Consider the following 17073-nt stretch of genomic DNA (forward strand, 5'->3'; position numbering starts at 1 on the left):
TTTTCCTTAATCAGAAACTAGTTTAACAATGGGATAGGACAGAAAAAGAGTTATCCTAAAAATCAAACAGGCTTTCCTCCTAGGTCTATTACTTACTAAGTGACTTCTACTTAGAAAGATGAATGAGGCAATGGATGTAAAACTGCCTGAAAGACTTTACTGTGCTAGAAAAATATAATGAAAGATATTTACGAACCTGCTTCTCTTTGTCTATACTCTTAGCCAACTTGATTCTTTTCTAAGGTTTTTCTTGCTGCCTTCTTTACCTGCCTAATAACTCCTTCCATCCTCTCTGCCCCTAAACAAAATTAAGGCATATTACCATCTTGCTCTCCCAACCAGAAAATAAGAGATTTTCGAAAAGTGTCAAAGAATGAAGAAAGCTGGAGAGGAACAAAACTTGAGTATACCTGAATCAAAAATTAAAGATATTCTTGACTTTAGACAAGCAAAAATCAAGGGTTACAGATTATCACTGTATGTTTAATTAGTTTAAGGACATACATGATTCGGTTAGAAAAAAGACTTTAGTACTGTGCAGTTTTTAGATAGAAAGCACAAAACTTAACTGATCAGTTCATGTATATCTTCAGCTCACCAGAGACAAAGTAAAAATGAAGAAAGTTGGAATACTTCTGCCCAAATCTCCTATTCTAACTTTAATGTGGGATCATCACACTTCTAAAAACTCAAAGACCTTATTGCAATTTTAAAAAATAGGGTTATATACCCTGAGTATTTTTTCAAGAGGCTTCCTCAAATGTTAACCATAAAACTCAAAAAAATAGCAAAAAAATAGGAAAAGTGCTTTCTGATTCTGTGGTGTTTTACAGTGAGTAGGTTTTAATATGCATAATAACTGCTCTGATCAGAATTTAACTTTTAACAATTACTACTAATTCCTTGGGAGAAGACAAAGAATATTAAATCACTTGACACTTGAATTTTCCAAGGCAGCAGATACGAAAAGAAGTGACAGTCCTTTGAGATTTTACTTAACTGGAAAATTATTCTATTTTTCCAGCTACTAAATTTCCTCAGAGGCTTCCATCTCTAAGGGTAAGGTCTCAGGTCCAGGACTTGGGTGACAGCAGAGATGCCTAGGACTCAAAATTTAAGGACGCAGACACTCCCTATATTTGCCTGAAGGTGAGTACATGCTTAAATTCTGGGACATTGGCCTCTCTGGCCTCAATCTACTGCCGATACGGTCAATTTCTTCCAAGTGCTCTTGTGTTTTGCCATCTTTTGCAGTAAGGACGTATTTCAAATATAAATTGGGCCTCTCAATTTATACAGACAGATATAATAATGTTATAGAATCTGTAACATGACACCTAAAACGCAAGAAGGTACAGGCACTTTTTTTAGTGGGATTATGAATTGATCTGGTCAGCAATAGGAAGAAACACATTTCTCGACAGATCTCAGACCCCTAACTTTTGCAGACAACTTTAATCCCCCCCAAAGTAGGTTTATTAATTAAAATATGATTAAAGCCACGCGCTGCAACACTCTGAAAGGAGGCATACACTCTCAAGACAGTCATGCGTAAGTTAAAAAAAAAAAAAAAACCCAAAACCAAAAAAAAAAAAAAAAAACAGTATCGAACCACTTGAAAGACGCGTTAACTGATACACATTAATACAAGGCTATCAAAACCCCTGAACCACCATTGTAGAGAGGTGGGGGTAAGCGGAGATTTTCAGTCGGGGTTCGCAGTCCGTTCCCGTGTAGGCAGGGAAGAAGCCACGAATCAGCGCAAGGAAGAAGCTGCAAAGCCGATACGACCCTGGAGGCCGGAGACCGGCCGCCTAGCCCTCGCCTCCCCGCGAGCCGTTAGAAACCGAGGCGCCGTCCCCGGGAAGCGGAGCCCGGACGGCGGGATGGAACTCGCTGGCGGCGGGAAGCAGGCGCCTCCGGCCCGCCGCTGCTTCCCCGCTGGTACCCACAGGTTCCCGACGAGGCCCAGCTCTCCGCAAAAGTGGGGAGGAGGAAAAGGAGAGGAGCGGGGGAGGAAAGCGACACGAACCCTACGTCCCGTGCCGAGAGAGACACCGGAGGCCCCGCCATCACCTTCCGCGCTCCCCACGCCAACGCTCGGGTTTCACACGCCGCAGGAAGGGAGGCGGTGTAGGCGCGGGGGAGGAGCTGAGAAAGGGAGGGATGTGGATTAAAAAAATGCTTTTGAATGAAGAAACTTTATTTGGTGCCCGTAGAAGAGACAAACAATGGCCGAGGACCCGGAGATCTTCCGGGGACGAAGGCGGGGACATCTGAGGGCGACGAGAGAAGCGGAATAAGGAAGCGGGCGGAAGGCGGAAGCAACCAGGGACCGGGACGTCGCAGGAACTAGGGAGCGTATAAGGTCGCGGCAGCACGGGTCACGTGGTCCTACGGTCACGTGGACCGGGCGGCTTACGCTCCGCTTGGCCAGGAGTCCTGTGCGCCTGCGCAGTGTCGGGCTCTGGGAGGGGCGCTGGGTCCGTGTTGGGACTGGCTGCGGGAGCGCGGGGCTGCCGCCGGGACTCTTGTCTCTTGCCTGCGGCAGAGCCGTAGGAGCTTGCGCGTTTGGCGCGTCTGTCTTTTCCTCCCGCGGAGAGGTTAGTGCACTACCTTGTTCTGGGAGCTTGTATGGTCTCGCACAGCGGTCCGCCCTTTGCTCCCCGCCGCCCTGAACGTCTCGCGTCACGTGTTTCACCGGTACAGCGGAGGCCCCCTGCCTATTACAGTGATCTTTGGTCGATTTAGCTGGGAGTGAAAAGCACTCCGTCCATACCCACGTACTGAACCCTTCTTTCAGCCAGTGCATAGCGGTAACTGCAAGGATAAAATAATTTTGAGCAGCTTAAGGAATTGGAAGGCGTGCTCCCAGAGATTAGCGCCACTTATCCATTGACTCATAGTCTAGTTGATACAGATTTCTCAGTTTGTATGTTCTTAAAAAGTAGAAAATGTGTCCAAGAACTGAGTAGCTGCCTTGTATTTCATTCAAAAAATACGAGTTGAATAACTGCTGTGTGCTGGGCACTCTGGTTACAGGAGACACAGCATGAACAAAAGGCAAATCTTCATCCTCAAGGAGCTTAGGTGCTACAGGAGAGAGACAAAGATCTCCTTTGCTCTTCTGTTTTTTTCCCTGTAGCGTTGTGACTATTTAATGTATATTTTAGTGGTTTACCACGTGTATTATCTGTCACCCCCACTGTGATGTAAGTTTCAAAAGATAGGGATTTTCGTCTATTTTATTTTCAGCTGTATTAGCAAGTAGGACAATTTCTGTCACATGGTAGGAACTCAGTTCATAATTTGTTGTGTGAGTTAATAAATTAAGAACACAACGTGTTTGCAAGTGATGTTAAATGCAATGGAGAAATAGAGAGTGGAGGAAGCTAGAGTGCGGGTGCTGGTGTGCGTTTTAAATGAAGTGGTCGGGGAAGACTTCACTGTGTAGGAGACATTTGAGCAAAGGTCTGAAGGAGGTGAGGGAATGAGGCTTACAGACACCCGGGAGAAGAGTATAAGGGATAGTAAGTGCAGAGATCCAGAGACCAGAGTGACTGGAGCAAAATGAGCAGGGGGAAAAAGCTGGAGGAGATGTCAGAGTGGTGATAAAGGGCAGAGAATGGAGGGCCATGCAGTCTATCTTAAGGTGTTTGGCTTTTATTTCAAGTGAAATGTGAGGCCATCATCAAATTTTATGAAGAGGGAAGATGTAATCCGATTTGAGTTTGGTTGCTGTGTTCAGAAGAATCTGAAGAACAGAAGCTGGGAAACCAATTCGGAGGCTGTGACAGTAATCCCTGGGAAGGACAGCAGCTTGGACCAGGGTGGTGGCAGTGTTGGTGGTGAGGACCAGTCCGAACAAAGCCAGTGGGATTTGCTGACAGATTGGGTATGGAGAAGGAAGAGAAGAATAAGGTGGACTGCAGGTTTGGGGCCTTAGCAAAGGTAAGGATGTAATTGCTATTTCATGAGTGGGGGAGACTGGGAAGAATAGGATTTGCAGGAAGATTTCAGAAGCTCAGTTTTGAGCATGTTACATTTTTCATGCTCATCAGAGTAGTTTAGGGATAAATATTTGCTATTCATCAATTGTAGGTACTATATAAAACTATGAGATTGGGTGAGATCACCAGGAGCTGAGAATAGAGAAGAAAGGTGACCCAAATACTGGGCCTTGGTACATTACATTCTTGGGATGGGAAACCAGCAAAAGAGACATCCTACCAATGAGGTAGGATGAAAATGGCCAGCGTGGTATCCCAGAAGCGAGTGAGGGAGTAGGGTGGAGTGATCAGCTGTATCACATGTTGCTGGTCAGTCAGGTAAAATGAATACTGAGAAGTGACCACAGGACTTATAAATGTGGTGGTCGTTGCTGGCCTTGACAAATGGGTTTTGGTGAAGTGACAGAGATGAACATGCCCAATTGGAGTGGGTTCAAAAAAAATCAGAGAAGAGGAGATGGAGAGAGGCAATAAAACTCCTCTAAAAGGAAAGGAGCTCAGAGAACAAGTGTAGTGTATGGAAGGGAAGATGGGTGTCGGGGAAGAGTTGTTTTTATAAGGTGGGAGAAATCAGAGCCTAGTTGTATGCTAATAGGAATGTGTCAGTAAAAAGGGAAAAATAAGTAACATGGGACAGAGAGGGGAGAAGAGCTTAACTATGTCTTCTGTAGGCAGGGAAGGAAGAGACTCGGTGTGCAGATAGAGGACCTGGCTGTAGATGGGACCACGGGCACCTCATCTGTAGCAGCAGAAGGCAAGACAAAGTATATGGGCACAAAAGCAATAGGTGGGCAGGTGGATGATGGCAAGAGCTGGTGGAAGTTCTCTCCTGATTATTTCTGTTTTGTCAACCAAAGAGGAAGCAAGGTCGTTATTGAGAATGAGACAGGAGGAGGCATTGAAGGTGTGAGGAGAGAGCGAAAAGTAAAATATAGTATGGAAGTACAATATTTAAGATCGTTGAGTGGCATGAAGGGCCCACCTGAAGTGGGTGGTCATGATTTTAAAGTGAGACCAGATGGTTGTTGGTTGGTTGTCTGTCTCCAGCCACGTTGAGGTGCAGGAGTCCAGGCACAAATTGGGTGAATTATATTTAATTCACGTTGAGGTTTTGTCACGTGGGTATGTGGAAGAGAGGGGTGCAAGGGATTTGGGGCCCATGGAATATAGCTAAGTGTGGGGGAAGTGATGTGGGGAGCGAGGGGCAGTGAAAAAGTGCTTGGATCATTGAATTGTAGGTCCTGTTGGGGTTGAAGAACTGTTGGAATTGGGTGATAGAAGGAGTGAGCCTGAAAGATCAGAGGTGGTGTTTGGAGATTAGAATGCTTGAAATTGAGAACATGAGGTTACAGATACTGGTAATGACAGGTCTAGAGCAGGACCCTCCAACAGGTATACGATACAAGCCACACATGGCATTTTAAGTTTTCTAGACACTTTAAAAGTAAAAATTAAGAGGTGAGGTTAATTTTATCTAGCCCAATATATCTAAAAATATTATTTCAACAAGTAATCAATATAAAAATTATTGAGATATTTTACTTTTTTATATTAAGTATAAAATACAAGGTACCAAAAAAAATTATTTTTTAAATTTTATTGAGCCACATTTCAAGTGCTCAGTAGCCGCAGGTGCCTAATGGCCACGATACAGCTCGGAGCGTAAGACCCTGGGAATGAGTGGCTAAGGGAGAATGGAAGATGAGATCACTCGGGGGGGTGGGGGGCGGATCACGCCCCCCACCAATCTGCACGGATGTAGAAACCATCAAGAATTATGACAAGGATGATGTGGAACATGGAAATTCGATGCCCAAAATGTTATATAAAGCTCTTAGTGTAATTAAAAATCTAGTGTATTTTAATCTTTAAATCTAGTTTGTGCAATTAAAATTTCACTTTTCTGAGATGTGTTCCAGTTTTTAACAAAGCCTAAATAATTTTGTGTGTGTGTCGGATACCTTAAATGCTACCCCTCTGTTTTCCTCAGCAAAGGGAGAAAACACACTTGTTTGTCCTGTAGGTTTTACGTTCTTTGTCCCAGCCTCTGTGTGAAGGCAAGATTTAGAGCTTGGAGGTAAGAATTTCCTAGAAGAGAATGGAAGAATCCAGGTCTGTGTAAACAGATTCCTAAAGTAGTGTCTAATTAGGTTCTGCAAAACCCACTGGTTCAGCTGGAAGGTAATAGTATAACTAAAGGTGAACTAGAATAGCTAGTTGGACTAGAACTAAATAGAGAATTCCAGCTTTGGAAGATATTTTGAAAGCAGCAGGTTCTACCTCCTAAATATCGCAGTGACTCATCCTTGGCCTCATCCTTTTAAAGGGAGATAATCTATATGCAGTGGTTACAGCGTTGTCTTTAGAACTGCAAAAGCTTGGGATTTCCTTCTGTCTCTGCATCACTGATTGTAAGCAGTCAGCCTCCCTAAGCCTCAGTTGCCCCTGTGAAGTACCTCACGGGATTGTCGTGAGGTGAAGCAGAGCGCTTGCTGGGTACAAAGTACTCAGAAAGCAATGTCTTAGTCTCTCTCAGTTCCCCCTCTAAGTTTTAACCAAGGATATGTTTCTTGAATGTACTTTTGACCATGTGAGTCTCACGTGAAGAGCTCCGACTTCCCCCTCCTATAGAGGCTCTTTAGGACCAGTACTTAGGATGCAGCCACAGGCTCCTGTTCGGTCCTCAGCTGCTGCTGCAGCTCACACCTGCCTCCCCTGAAGGTGCATCCTGTGTGTCAGGTGAACAACACTGTTTACCTGGGGGGTTTGACTTGCCGATCCCTCTGCCCTTTTGAAACCCGATTCAAACATCACCTCTGATAGGCCCCAATAATTGTCTGTTGCTTTAAGGTGTTCAAAAATGCTATGTGTTTAAAGGACAAATAAACTACTTTTTTTTTTGGTTTGGCCACGCCGTGCGGCATGTGGGATCTTAGTTCCCAGACCAGGGATCGAACCCTTGCCCCCTGCATTGGGAGCGCAGAGTCTTAACCACTGGACCGCCAGGGAAGTCCCTCAATAGCTTTATAGTCTTGTAACCTTCCAGAAAGAAGGCTAAAGGTTGACTAAAGGAGAGGTGGTGAAAACACTTGTATGTATTTTTTTAACCTCATTCTTTTACTAGGCTTAAGTTAAGATGTATCTACTTTGCAAATTGTTTTACAGAAATATACCTGTTACCTGGGAAAACACTATATATCTTTTTAACATTTTTTATTAAAAAACTTGAACTTTGAATTCTTTTTCTTTTAGCTTGAGATGTGGTAATGTCAGCCAGACTTCTCAGATCCTTGGCCAGATGTCACTATATTCTATCAAAAGCGTGTCAGTGCCAAAGACTTGTTCATCGAACATTAAAACCACTTAAGGAATTTGAGACCACAGCATGCAACACCCTGACAAGACGTCAGAACGTGAATTTGTTCTTTCCTGATACAGCAGCTGTTGGTTTGAATAAGTCCCAGGTCCTGGGAATGAACCGGAAAATATCAAATACAAACGTACTCTCTCCATTAAACACCGCACGTTACCAAGATGAAAAAGAGCACCTTCCAACCAGGAACTCCCTTGGTACTCATAGGAAAGTGACTCACAAACCAAATCTGTTAGGTTTTAAGTGGTTTATAAAAATATTAAAGAGACATTCCTCATCTGTGTCAACGGAAACACTTGTTTCTAAACAAGACTTTCCGCAAATCAAGAGACCACTGAAAGCATCAAGGACCAGGCAGCCATCCAGGACCAACCTTCCAGTTCTGCCTGTGAACAAGGTAAAAACACTTGTGGTGGTGGCGCCTCTGTTCCCTAATAATCACTCTGAACCCCTGTGGATCCCACCTCAGCCTTAGTGCCAACATGGGAGAGCCAGCCCCCAGCTCAGCACTTCTTTCAGGATCTTTGAAGCCTAATAGTAAAACCTGTCATCTCCAAAGGGAATCAACATCTTAATTTTAGGAATTAGTGGTACATATAAAGGCAAAATAGAGGCAATTAAATATAAAAATATAGTTTATGAAAGGATTAGTTAGTGGCCTAAGGAGATTTTGAAAAAGACTAGTAGTAAGTCCATTCTAGGAACAGTGCTATAAAAAGCCCCCATTTAAAAAAAAAATCAAACTGTAGAAATTCTGTATTAAATTGTAAAAATTTTTGTTACATTAAGTATGCAGGCAGGTAAACATTCATTAGCCAATGGTGACTGCATGGGAGAGGGTGGTGAAAGGACATGGCAAGGTGGAATCCAAAAAGCAGAGTGAAGGTTTTTGCTTTTTTTTATCATTTGAAGGTTGAAGTGGTTGTTTTCATTCACTGTTAAGAGGTTTATGGGAATTTCTCAACTACAGTTTGCATTTGCCCACTAAATGATAAATATTTAAGGTCAAGATCAAGCCCTTTGGTAACCTGTGTATCTCGCATGATACTTGAAACTTTGCCTTATACTTAATAAATGTTTATTAAACAGGAAAGGATAGAAGAGAAGCAAAGGGATCTTTGATGTCTGTAGCCATCAACGTTAAAATTAGGAATGTCGAATATTTAAAACTTGATGAAGCATTCTGAATCTATCAGAAAACAGGTTATACTGTCTATCTTAAAATCTCGATTCTGAGAAGTAGACCTTGAGAGCGTTTAACTTGTTCTGTTTTTGTTTTGTTTTTTTTTTACTGTGTGGTTGACTTCCTTTAAAAAGGGGTACAGGCCTTCACGTCTTATCCTCAGGTTGTGAAGTTAGGAGTCGGTTAATGACTTTTATTTTGGATTCTAGCTTTGTTTACATTCTTGTTTGGTTTCCTTGAACCCACGATATGAAGGATGGGAGTTTTGGATGCATTCTGCTCTCACTCCTTTCTTTCTAGCTCTTGAGTGTTTAATTATGTTGTTTAGTTTTGTGATCATCTGGGAAATTTAGTATTTAAGTGACTGAGATGAAATTAAGTGTAAAAACCTGAATTCATAGCAGGTCCAAAAAAGAAGAGGATCAAGTCCCTTTTTTCTTTTGTTACATCTAGCAGCCCAGAGCAGAATCAAGTTTCTTATGAAAGGCTGGTAAGGTCAGAGATGTCACTTTTTTTTGTAGTTGTTGGTTGTAAACTGTCAAAGAGGCATTATTCCTTTGGGCTGTCCGTAGACTTGAAAGCAGTTTTCCTGGATTCCGTTTTTTATTTTTCTTTAGGACTTTTTTTTTTCTGCTTCCAGGAAAGGATTTGAAGTAGATTTTCAAAATTTAATAAGTTTCAAATGAGATAATAAAAGCATTACATTTAAAATAGAGCAAGCAGTTGATATGAACAGAGAAGTAAATATTATCAGGTATCTGATATGAGTAATCTAGTTGAACATTTAGTTCGGAGAAGCCCAATGATTAAAGAAAAGCAGGAATACTCCTGGGTTGTACATTTCTTGTTGTCTAACAAGAAAAAAAGAAAAACATAAGAGTGTCTTATAAGAAATAACTTTTTCTGTCACCAATTTAAGGAGTCATTTATTTCCTGGGTCCTGGCGTAGGACATATTATGTAACGTAATAGCTGTGACTTCGGTTGGAATTTCGCGAAAACAGAAACAGTATGTCGTTTCTCTGGAAGCACAGGAAAATAATAGACAATCTTTTCTATTTCTGAAAGCATTTTGAAAGTGACCTGAGGGAGTATGATTCTTGGAACATTATTTTCTAATGATCTTACAGGAGAACACAGTCTTGAGGTATAACGAGGTAATATATGCCCAGGGCTGAAGACTGGCTTTTATCTGTCCCGAATAGAGGGCCCCTCCATTTCCACGTGGGCATCATGGGGCTGGCGAGTCCCCTTTGGTGGTAAAGCCCTTTCCTCCCCTCTGGACTGAGTCAGGAAAGGACTCTACTTTGTACCAGAAAGAGGTACCCTTTGTCTCATTCCCCACGTGTGCACCTGAGCTCACCCTCTTACCTCTGCCACACGGTGTGCGCTTGGAATTGACTGGGTGAGGCTACTCACCCTCTATATTGGAATCAAGTCTTCACCTGATTCCATTTGTAGAGATCATAACCTACTGAGATGCTCAACCCACATACCGTTGGCTCATCACTTATCATGGCAGGGCCAGTGCTTCTTGTTGCTCTGTCCTGTCTTTGAGGAGGACAATGCCCGAGGATGAGGACCACCCTCTGAGCAGCGTGGAGGCTGGCAGAGGAGGCAGGGTGCTGGGACGCCCAGCAGTAGTTTTCAGGCTAACACCACAGTGTGTAGTAAAATTAACCAGTGGGTTGTTAATGGGTTTGGGTTTTTCTTGGTTTGTTTGATGAAATAGAATAGAAATTATCAATGCATTACTCATGATAAAGGTAAATATTGTTCTGTGAAGCTTTTGCGTCAGTTATTGGTGTGGGTGTCTATGTGTAGGTAGGTACTGTGTATGTGAAAGGGTTTCTCACCATGGGTTGTAGTCAGAAAGCTTAAAAGCTAAAGCTTTATACTAGTAATGTAAAATGCATCTGTGTTTTATAACTTTCGCCTATAATCTGTACATAACAGGAAAAACATGCATTTTTTTCCCTTAGTAATATAGAAGCAACATTACTGTAATGCACTAATTTCTTTTTTTTAGTGAAAGAACATGAATAAAAATAAAGTTTCTTTTTTAGGAAAAGTATTCTGTCAGAGTATGTGATGCTCTAAAACAAGAATCATATATAAATTTCTAGCCCCATCTGCTGGAATATGTTTTCTGTGGCCAGAAAAATGAAACATACTGAAACATGGTGGTTTTCTTGGCTTTGGTTTTGTTTTGTTTGGGTTTGGGTGGTTTTCTTTTAACATTTTAAAATAGAAAGGCCTAAATTTAAGTCTTAAATCCAATAACTATTTTAGGTTGGTTTGGCACATTTATTTAAGAACAAGTTGTTGATCCCCATGCTAGAATCTGAAATTTGCTATATATTTATATTTAATGCTCAAAAAATAATGGTTCATTATAAAAATCCAGAAAAAAACATGTCTAAAAATGAAAGCTTCTTGCAGAGTAACGTCTTTAAATAATAGGGGAAAAAAATGCAAAGATGACACACACTCTTTCCCTTTACCAAATGGATTTAAATACAATCTTGAAATTGAAAAACAAAGGAAATAAAACCCAAAAATGATATTTATAACAAGTCAAATTGGAAAACCTTGTGAATCATTTATTCACAGAAGATTCATAACTTAAACAGAGACTCACATCCCAGATGTTTAAGGAGAATACAGAAAGTAGTGTGGCGAGCCATATAAGTTATGTAACGTAGGCTAAGCCAAATAAGCTGTGAGACATTGGCTAGAACTCTGACCCAAACTAAATAAGAGATGGTGAGAGAAGGAAAGGTGACAGTCTTCAGAAAATCTGCAAAGATCCTTGGAATGACTAAGTTAAAAACAAATTGTGTTTAAAAATTTATAACCTGACTCTTTGGAGCTCAGCATATATTTTCTCATGGAAGTAGTGGTTGAATGCTTTGACTTGTTCCATTTTTGAGAATGTAAAATAGTATAAGTTTTTTTAGCACAGATGGGCCTGGTCCGTAAGAAAGATGATGGTGAAGCAGGCACGAGACAGGGAGTGGGAGGGACTGCATCGGCTGGAGAATCAGGCCCCCCCCCCCCGCCCCGACCCTGGTCAGATACTGCTAGATCTTCCACTGGAGCGAAAGATGGTGGAAATCTGGATTTTGTGTCAAATGGCCATTTATTGTTGATAGTTTGTTCAAATCTTGAAAACACTATGTGGGTCAGCTCTTGAGTTGGATAGTTCTCTGGGCTGCCAGTTTACGGCGCTTATTCTAGAGACAGTCGGCAGTGCCGTTTCTAGTACAGTTATGGGAAAACCCTCCACTGGACTAGCTGTTGTTGACCTTCTCCTTATCTCCTGTCTTCTCCTTCGTGCCTCCTTCTCTTCCCACTCCAGCCTAAACTAAGCATGTCAGCTGTAGCAGTCCCAGAGTAACTCTGGCATCCAACCTAATGCACTGGGATTTTGCTTAGCAAACTTCAGTAAATTTGTCAGCTTTTGTAGGGTAGAGCCTGCCTGCCATGGCCTTACCTGATGCTTCTTTCCAGGATTCCTTTCTTTCAGCCAACTTAATCTCATATCCTGCCCCCTCTTTTTAACTCCACGGAGCCTTAAAAGAACAACTAGTGCTGGCACTTCTAAACCTTAAGCGCATAACTGATTCCTGTACTCCAGTAACCAGCTTTACTTTGACTGTATGGATCCGTATGTTTTTGTAAATTCACGTGTTCTTACCTTCATAATGAATATGGGAATCAGCATGTCAGATATCTGCAACAGGAGGGTTCTGCATCCGTTTAGCTCACATTCAGTGACAATTTCAGCTTGTCTGACTTTTAATTTTTTTTCTAATTGAATTAAAATCAATTAGACAATTGAATGTTTTGCTTATGAGCGGATATCTTACAGATTTTAGGTTTTTCAGGTCCTCCGTTTATTCCTCTGCTACTTTTCAAACCACACATTAGAACTGTGTAACAGATGGAAGAAAAAGCAAACCAGAGTTAGGTCATCTCTTGAGAAAGAGCCAGGAGTTAGGTAACAAAAGTGGGAGGAAGGAAGAAATTTATGTACTACTTTTCTTGAATTTCATACTAGGAATGTAGCAGAAAGGGAAAGAATTTAGGAGCCAAGATGAGTAAATCCTAGGAATAAATTTTGATTTAGTGACTCATATAGCTCTTTTGATACATATGGGCCAAAGCACCATATGTATCAAAGACAGTAGACTCACTAATGTTCTGATTAATAGATACTAAAATATAAAATTATGAACAAATGAAAATTCAGATGTAAATTACTTGATAAACTTTTTCGCCTCCCATAAATTTTGATGGTTTAAACATATCTGTATGTGCCGTAATAATAACTATTACCTAAAAAATGTTGAACATTTGTGCTAGTCATGGTTCTGAGCAGTTGACATTCATCAGCTTGCTTAAACTTCACAACGACCCTATCAAGTAGGCATTATTGTTATTCTGATTTTTTTTTAATGAATCTAATTCTGTGCCTGAACTCTTATTAACACCTCTGCCGATAGCTTTTGAACTTTATTGACCATATTCCATAGTGAGAAATTTATTTTACATTACAGTGTATATGTGGTGACCCAATATACCTATATAGACATATATGTGACAGAAAATGTCATAAAATAAAATTTACCCTTACTATGAATTATGTACTCTAATATTTTCTGTTTTATTTTGTTTAGTTTATTTTTTTTTAAGCTGGTTTGGGCTGACTAAATTGGTATCAGGACTCACTAACGGCTTGTGACCTACAGTTTGACAAAAACACTGTGTGCTGTGCCATATGCTTACCATATGTATACTGTATAGCTACACACAACATAAATGTGTGCATATACACACAGGTAAGACTCCTAGTGCAGAAATCCAAAGCACTCACCAAACCTGGACACATTCTCAGATTCACAGAACTTTTAACCAGAGTACAATTAACTAGAGTAAAAATTCTGTAATTCCTTAGTAGATTCAAAGTAATCTCTTGCCTGTACAAGGCTAGTGGCAAATTATCAAATGACCTCAAATAATAATGCTGCTGTGAAAAAGAACCATGGAAGCTCAAGGTTGGACAGACGTTAACTAGCATCTCATCCAGGCGCCTTGTATGGTGCCTAAATCCCCTCTATTTTTTGACCAGTCTGTGCTTGAAGCACAAGCAGCAGGTGTGGCTCCCTGTTCTGACAGCCCGCTCCGTCTCTTTGACGATTAAGAGGAAGTTCGTGCGTAGATTGAGCTGAAACCTGCCTCCTTGTAACTTCTTCCTCTGCATCCTTCTCACGTCCTTTGTCTGAACCGTAGAAACGTTTGGAGAAAGCTCTCGAGTGCCAGTTTTGCAGCACGCCATCCTCCCTGTAAAGAGACAGCCATCACAGGCACCTCTTGGTAACCCATCTCACGCTCCTCTCTCTGGCACAGGACCTGATGCACTGTACTGCATTTGCAACCGCAGATGAATACCATCTTGGAAGTCTCTCTCAAGATCTGGCCTCCCATGGATATGTTGAAGTAACAAGCTTGCCTAGAGGTACATCTTCTTGAACCTGGGGCCAAGTATGTTAAAATGCATTAGAAAATAATTTTCCTATGATAACTGTCTTAAATATGCATTTGTTTAGGTTTCATTTTCTCCTTTTTTTAAATAAATTTATTTATTTGTTCTTATTTTTGGCCGTGTTGGGTCTTTGTTGCTGTGCACATGGGCTTTCTCTAGTTGGCGGCGAGCGGGGGCTACTCTTCTTTGCGGTGCGTGGGCTTCTCATTGCGGTGGCTTCTCTTGTTGCAGAGCACGGGCTCTAGGCACGTGGGCTTCAGTAGTTGTGGCACGTGGGCTCAGTAGTTGTGGCTCGCAGGCTCTGTGATGCACGGGCTTAGTTGCTCCACGGCATGTGGGATCTTCCCGGACCAGGGCTCGAACCCATGTCCCCTGCATTGGCAGGTGGGTTCTTAACCACTGAGCTACCAGGGAAGCCCCTCATTTTCTATTTGAAGGATTATGTCATAAAAGTGGTGTTGAATCTCTTTATACAAATGACATACAAAGATAGGAAATTTAAAACATATTCACAGAGAACTTAGATCTAAGATTAAACTCAATATGGTTTATTCAGCTGTATTTATAGGATCCCTCTTACTTGGGATGATCAAAGGCCATGACACTTCATTTCTGTCACGTTAAAAAGTTATTTTAGTATTACAGAAGAACCGTAAAATTGATAGAAATGTTGGGGAGAGCCTTTAAAGAAAAATTTACCAGTATGGTCCAACACTTTAAAACTAACAAAATTAGTTAAAAGATAAACTCACTATTTTAAAAGAGAATTAAAATAAACTGAGAGGATTTTAGGATAGTGTGAGGAAGGCTTCTTGAGAAATCACCTGCTTTACGTTAAAAAAATGACTTGGAGCACTTTGATGGAAGATTCATGAATTTACCTCAAAGTAGCAAAAAATAGTAGGTTGAAAACCTCTCTGCTACAGAAGAAATTCTTAAAAGAGTCACCGACCCTGTAAGAAACAATCGAAATGTCATTGTGCTTTCTCAGCCTTGATGATCTGAACTGACTGTTTGTACTATTTGGTGGCAAAAAACAAACATAATTGACTTAGAAAAACAGAGCTATGTCCAGGGCCTCTAAAAAGAAAAATTGCCCTGAGGTATTCTTTCTTGGCTGATTCCAGAGGCTGTCAGCAGGGTGGCCCTGTGCATTACACACTTGGGGGCTTCTCATACTATTCTCGCTGGCCTGGATCTTTCCCACTTCATTTGTGGTGTTCTCGGCTATGTGGGTGAGCCTTGCCCTCTATAGATGTAGAACTTAAGGAAGTGTGATTTCACCAAAGAAAAGGAGTTTAGGAGTTGGTCTCTATCTGAATCCCCCATTCCCCAACCTCTATCCGGAGCTCTGAAGCTTTGAGGATCCTAATTTTATGTTAAGAAATTATGTTGGTGGGAAAGAAAGATTCTTTTCGTGGCTGCACTTCTATTCAACAGTTCTCTCCCCTAAAAGGACAGATTGTGGTAAAGAAATGAAAATAATTGGAAGTGAAACATCAAAAGATAGAATTAGAAAATGTTGAATTTCCAAATGATTCTGAGGTGCGGCTTTTCCAGTGTCTTTTTCTCCTGGGATCGTCCCTCCCACCTCCTGCTTTGCAGTAGCAGTTTAATGAACAGTCTGTGAAACAAATCTTAAATACAAACACATGCATTGCAAACTATGCTCTGAGGATAAAGCAACTTCTAATTTGTGGGAAAAGGATTAAATATTTCTGTTTTCTGAAAAGGGTTATTTTGTATTTTGTTTTCTATTAAAATGTATTTAGTTTCAAAAAAGAAATTATGTAACATTTTACATATTAATATTAGTATATTTATTAATTGATAGACTAACATGTTATATATAGTTTACATTATAGAATATTTATATACTTATAATAAATACTACTAAACTAATATACAAAGTAACTACTTACTGGTGAATATTTGTATATGTATGTATTTAATATTTAAAATGTTAAAATATTTAAATAGTTATAGGTGACTATCATGGTAGTTCTCATGATTAACTTTGAAATCAGATATGTTTTGAAATGGACTGTATCTTTGTTTCTGTATGTCCTCTATTTTCCACACTTTATACAATATAATTTAAAATTCAGTGAAATGAGTAGTTGGAGAATATTAAAATTATATTATTAATAAAATGATATTTAAAGGAAGAGACTATATTAATGGCTCTTCAAATTTTATTTTAAACTACTTTTACAGAAGTTTAATTCTTTTTTCTTTTTTTTAATTGAACTATAGTTGATTTACAGTGTGTTAATTTCTGCTGTACAACAAAGTGATTCAGTTATACATATACATTCTTTTTTATATTCTTTTCCATTATGGTTTATCATAGGATATTGGATATAGTTCCCTGTGCTATACAGTAGGACCTTGTTGTTTATCTGTTCTCTATATAATAGTTTGCATCTGCTAACCCCAAACTCCCAATCCATCCCTCCCCCACCCCCGCAAATTCTTGAACCTTAGTTGTACTGATACTAAGACTTTAATAATTATCAACTGGACTAGCGATTACTGAATCAAAATGGGGGTGAATGAGTTTTAAATAGCACTAATAATAGTGTCACAGGTTGTTGAATATTTTGTTCAAGTTAATTTCTTATGGTCTTTTCATTTTCATATACTAAATACTTTCAGAAACCTTAGTAGAAAAATGGACAGTATATTGTAGAGCACTTCATGGTATATGAAGAAATGATCACAAATACTTTGTTAAAAGTTTATAGGTGACTTAAATCTTGTGTCACCTTGTGACATAGCTTTTTGCTCATTTATCACAGATGCAGCAAATATTTTGGTGATAGGTATGGAAAATTCTGCAAAAGAAGGTGATCCTGGAACAATATTCTTCTTCAGGTAAGACAAGAAAGCAACTCCATTGGAAGATGGGCTGTGGCCAGGTAATGTGGTCCTTAAAGATGCAGGTGTACCTTCTCTCT

At 40.3% G+C, this 17073-nt stretch overlaps 2 protein-coding genes across 10 annotated transcripts in view; one reads left to right on the top strand and one right to left on the bottom strand.

Annotated features, from left to right (window-relative positions):
• Positions 1–2291, bottom strand: part of ARMT1 (acidic residue methyltransferase 1) — a 36372-nt gene extending 34081 nt beyond the window's left edge. For 3 of the 4 annotated variants that reach the window (XM_082405518.1, XM_082405517.1, XM_082405515.1), the window contains exon 1: positions 2077–2291. In XM_082405518.1, coding sequence (XP_082261644.1) covers positions 2077–2276 — 200 coding nt within the window. In that variant the 5' untranslated portion in view covers positions 2277–2291. Of the gene's footprint in view, positions 1–2032 lie in introns of all 4 variants that reach the window. The other variant, XM_082405516.1, reaches the window with a different exon arrangement.
• Positions 2292–2400: 109 nt separating this feature from the next.
• RMND1 (required for meiotic nuclear division 1 homolog) overlaps positions 2401–17073 on the top strand; it is a 47356-nt gene continuing 32683 nt past the window's right edge. For 2 of the 6 annotated variants that reach the window (XR_014248500.1, XM_082405532.1), the window contains exons 1-4: positions 2405–2603; positions 7263–7780; positions 13978–14086; positions 16915–16990. Coding sequence is in view for 5 of the 6 variants with exons in the window: in XM_082405532.1 (XP_082261658.1) it covers positions 7277–7780; positions 13978–14086; positions 16915–16990 (689 nt within the window). In the remaining variant the exon portion in view is untranslated. Of the gene's footprint in view, positions 2604–3673; positions 3952–4681; positions 4798–5777; positions 6750–7262; positions 7781–13977; positions 14087–16914; positions 16991–17073 lie in introns of those variants that run through there. The other 4 variants (XM_082405534.1, XM_082405533.1, XM_082405535.1 and 1 more) reach the window with 4 other exon arrangements.

This window comes from Balaenoptera borealis (genome assembly GCF_965194805.1).
Source record: "Balaenoptera borealis genome assembly, chromosome: 9".
In the NCBI taxonomy this organism is placed as follows: domain Eukaryota; kingdom Metazoa; phylum Chordata; class Mammalia; order Artiodactyla; family Balaenopteridae; genus Balaenoptera; species Balaenoptera borealis.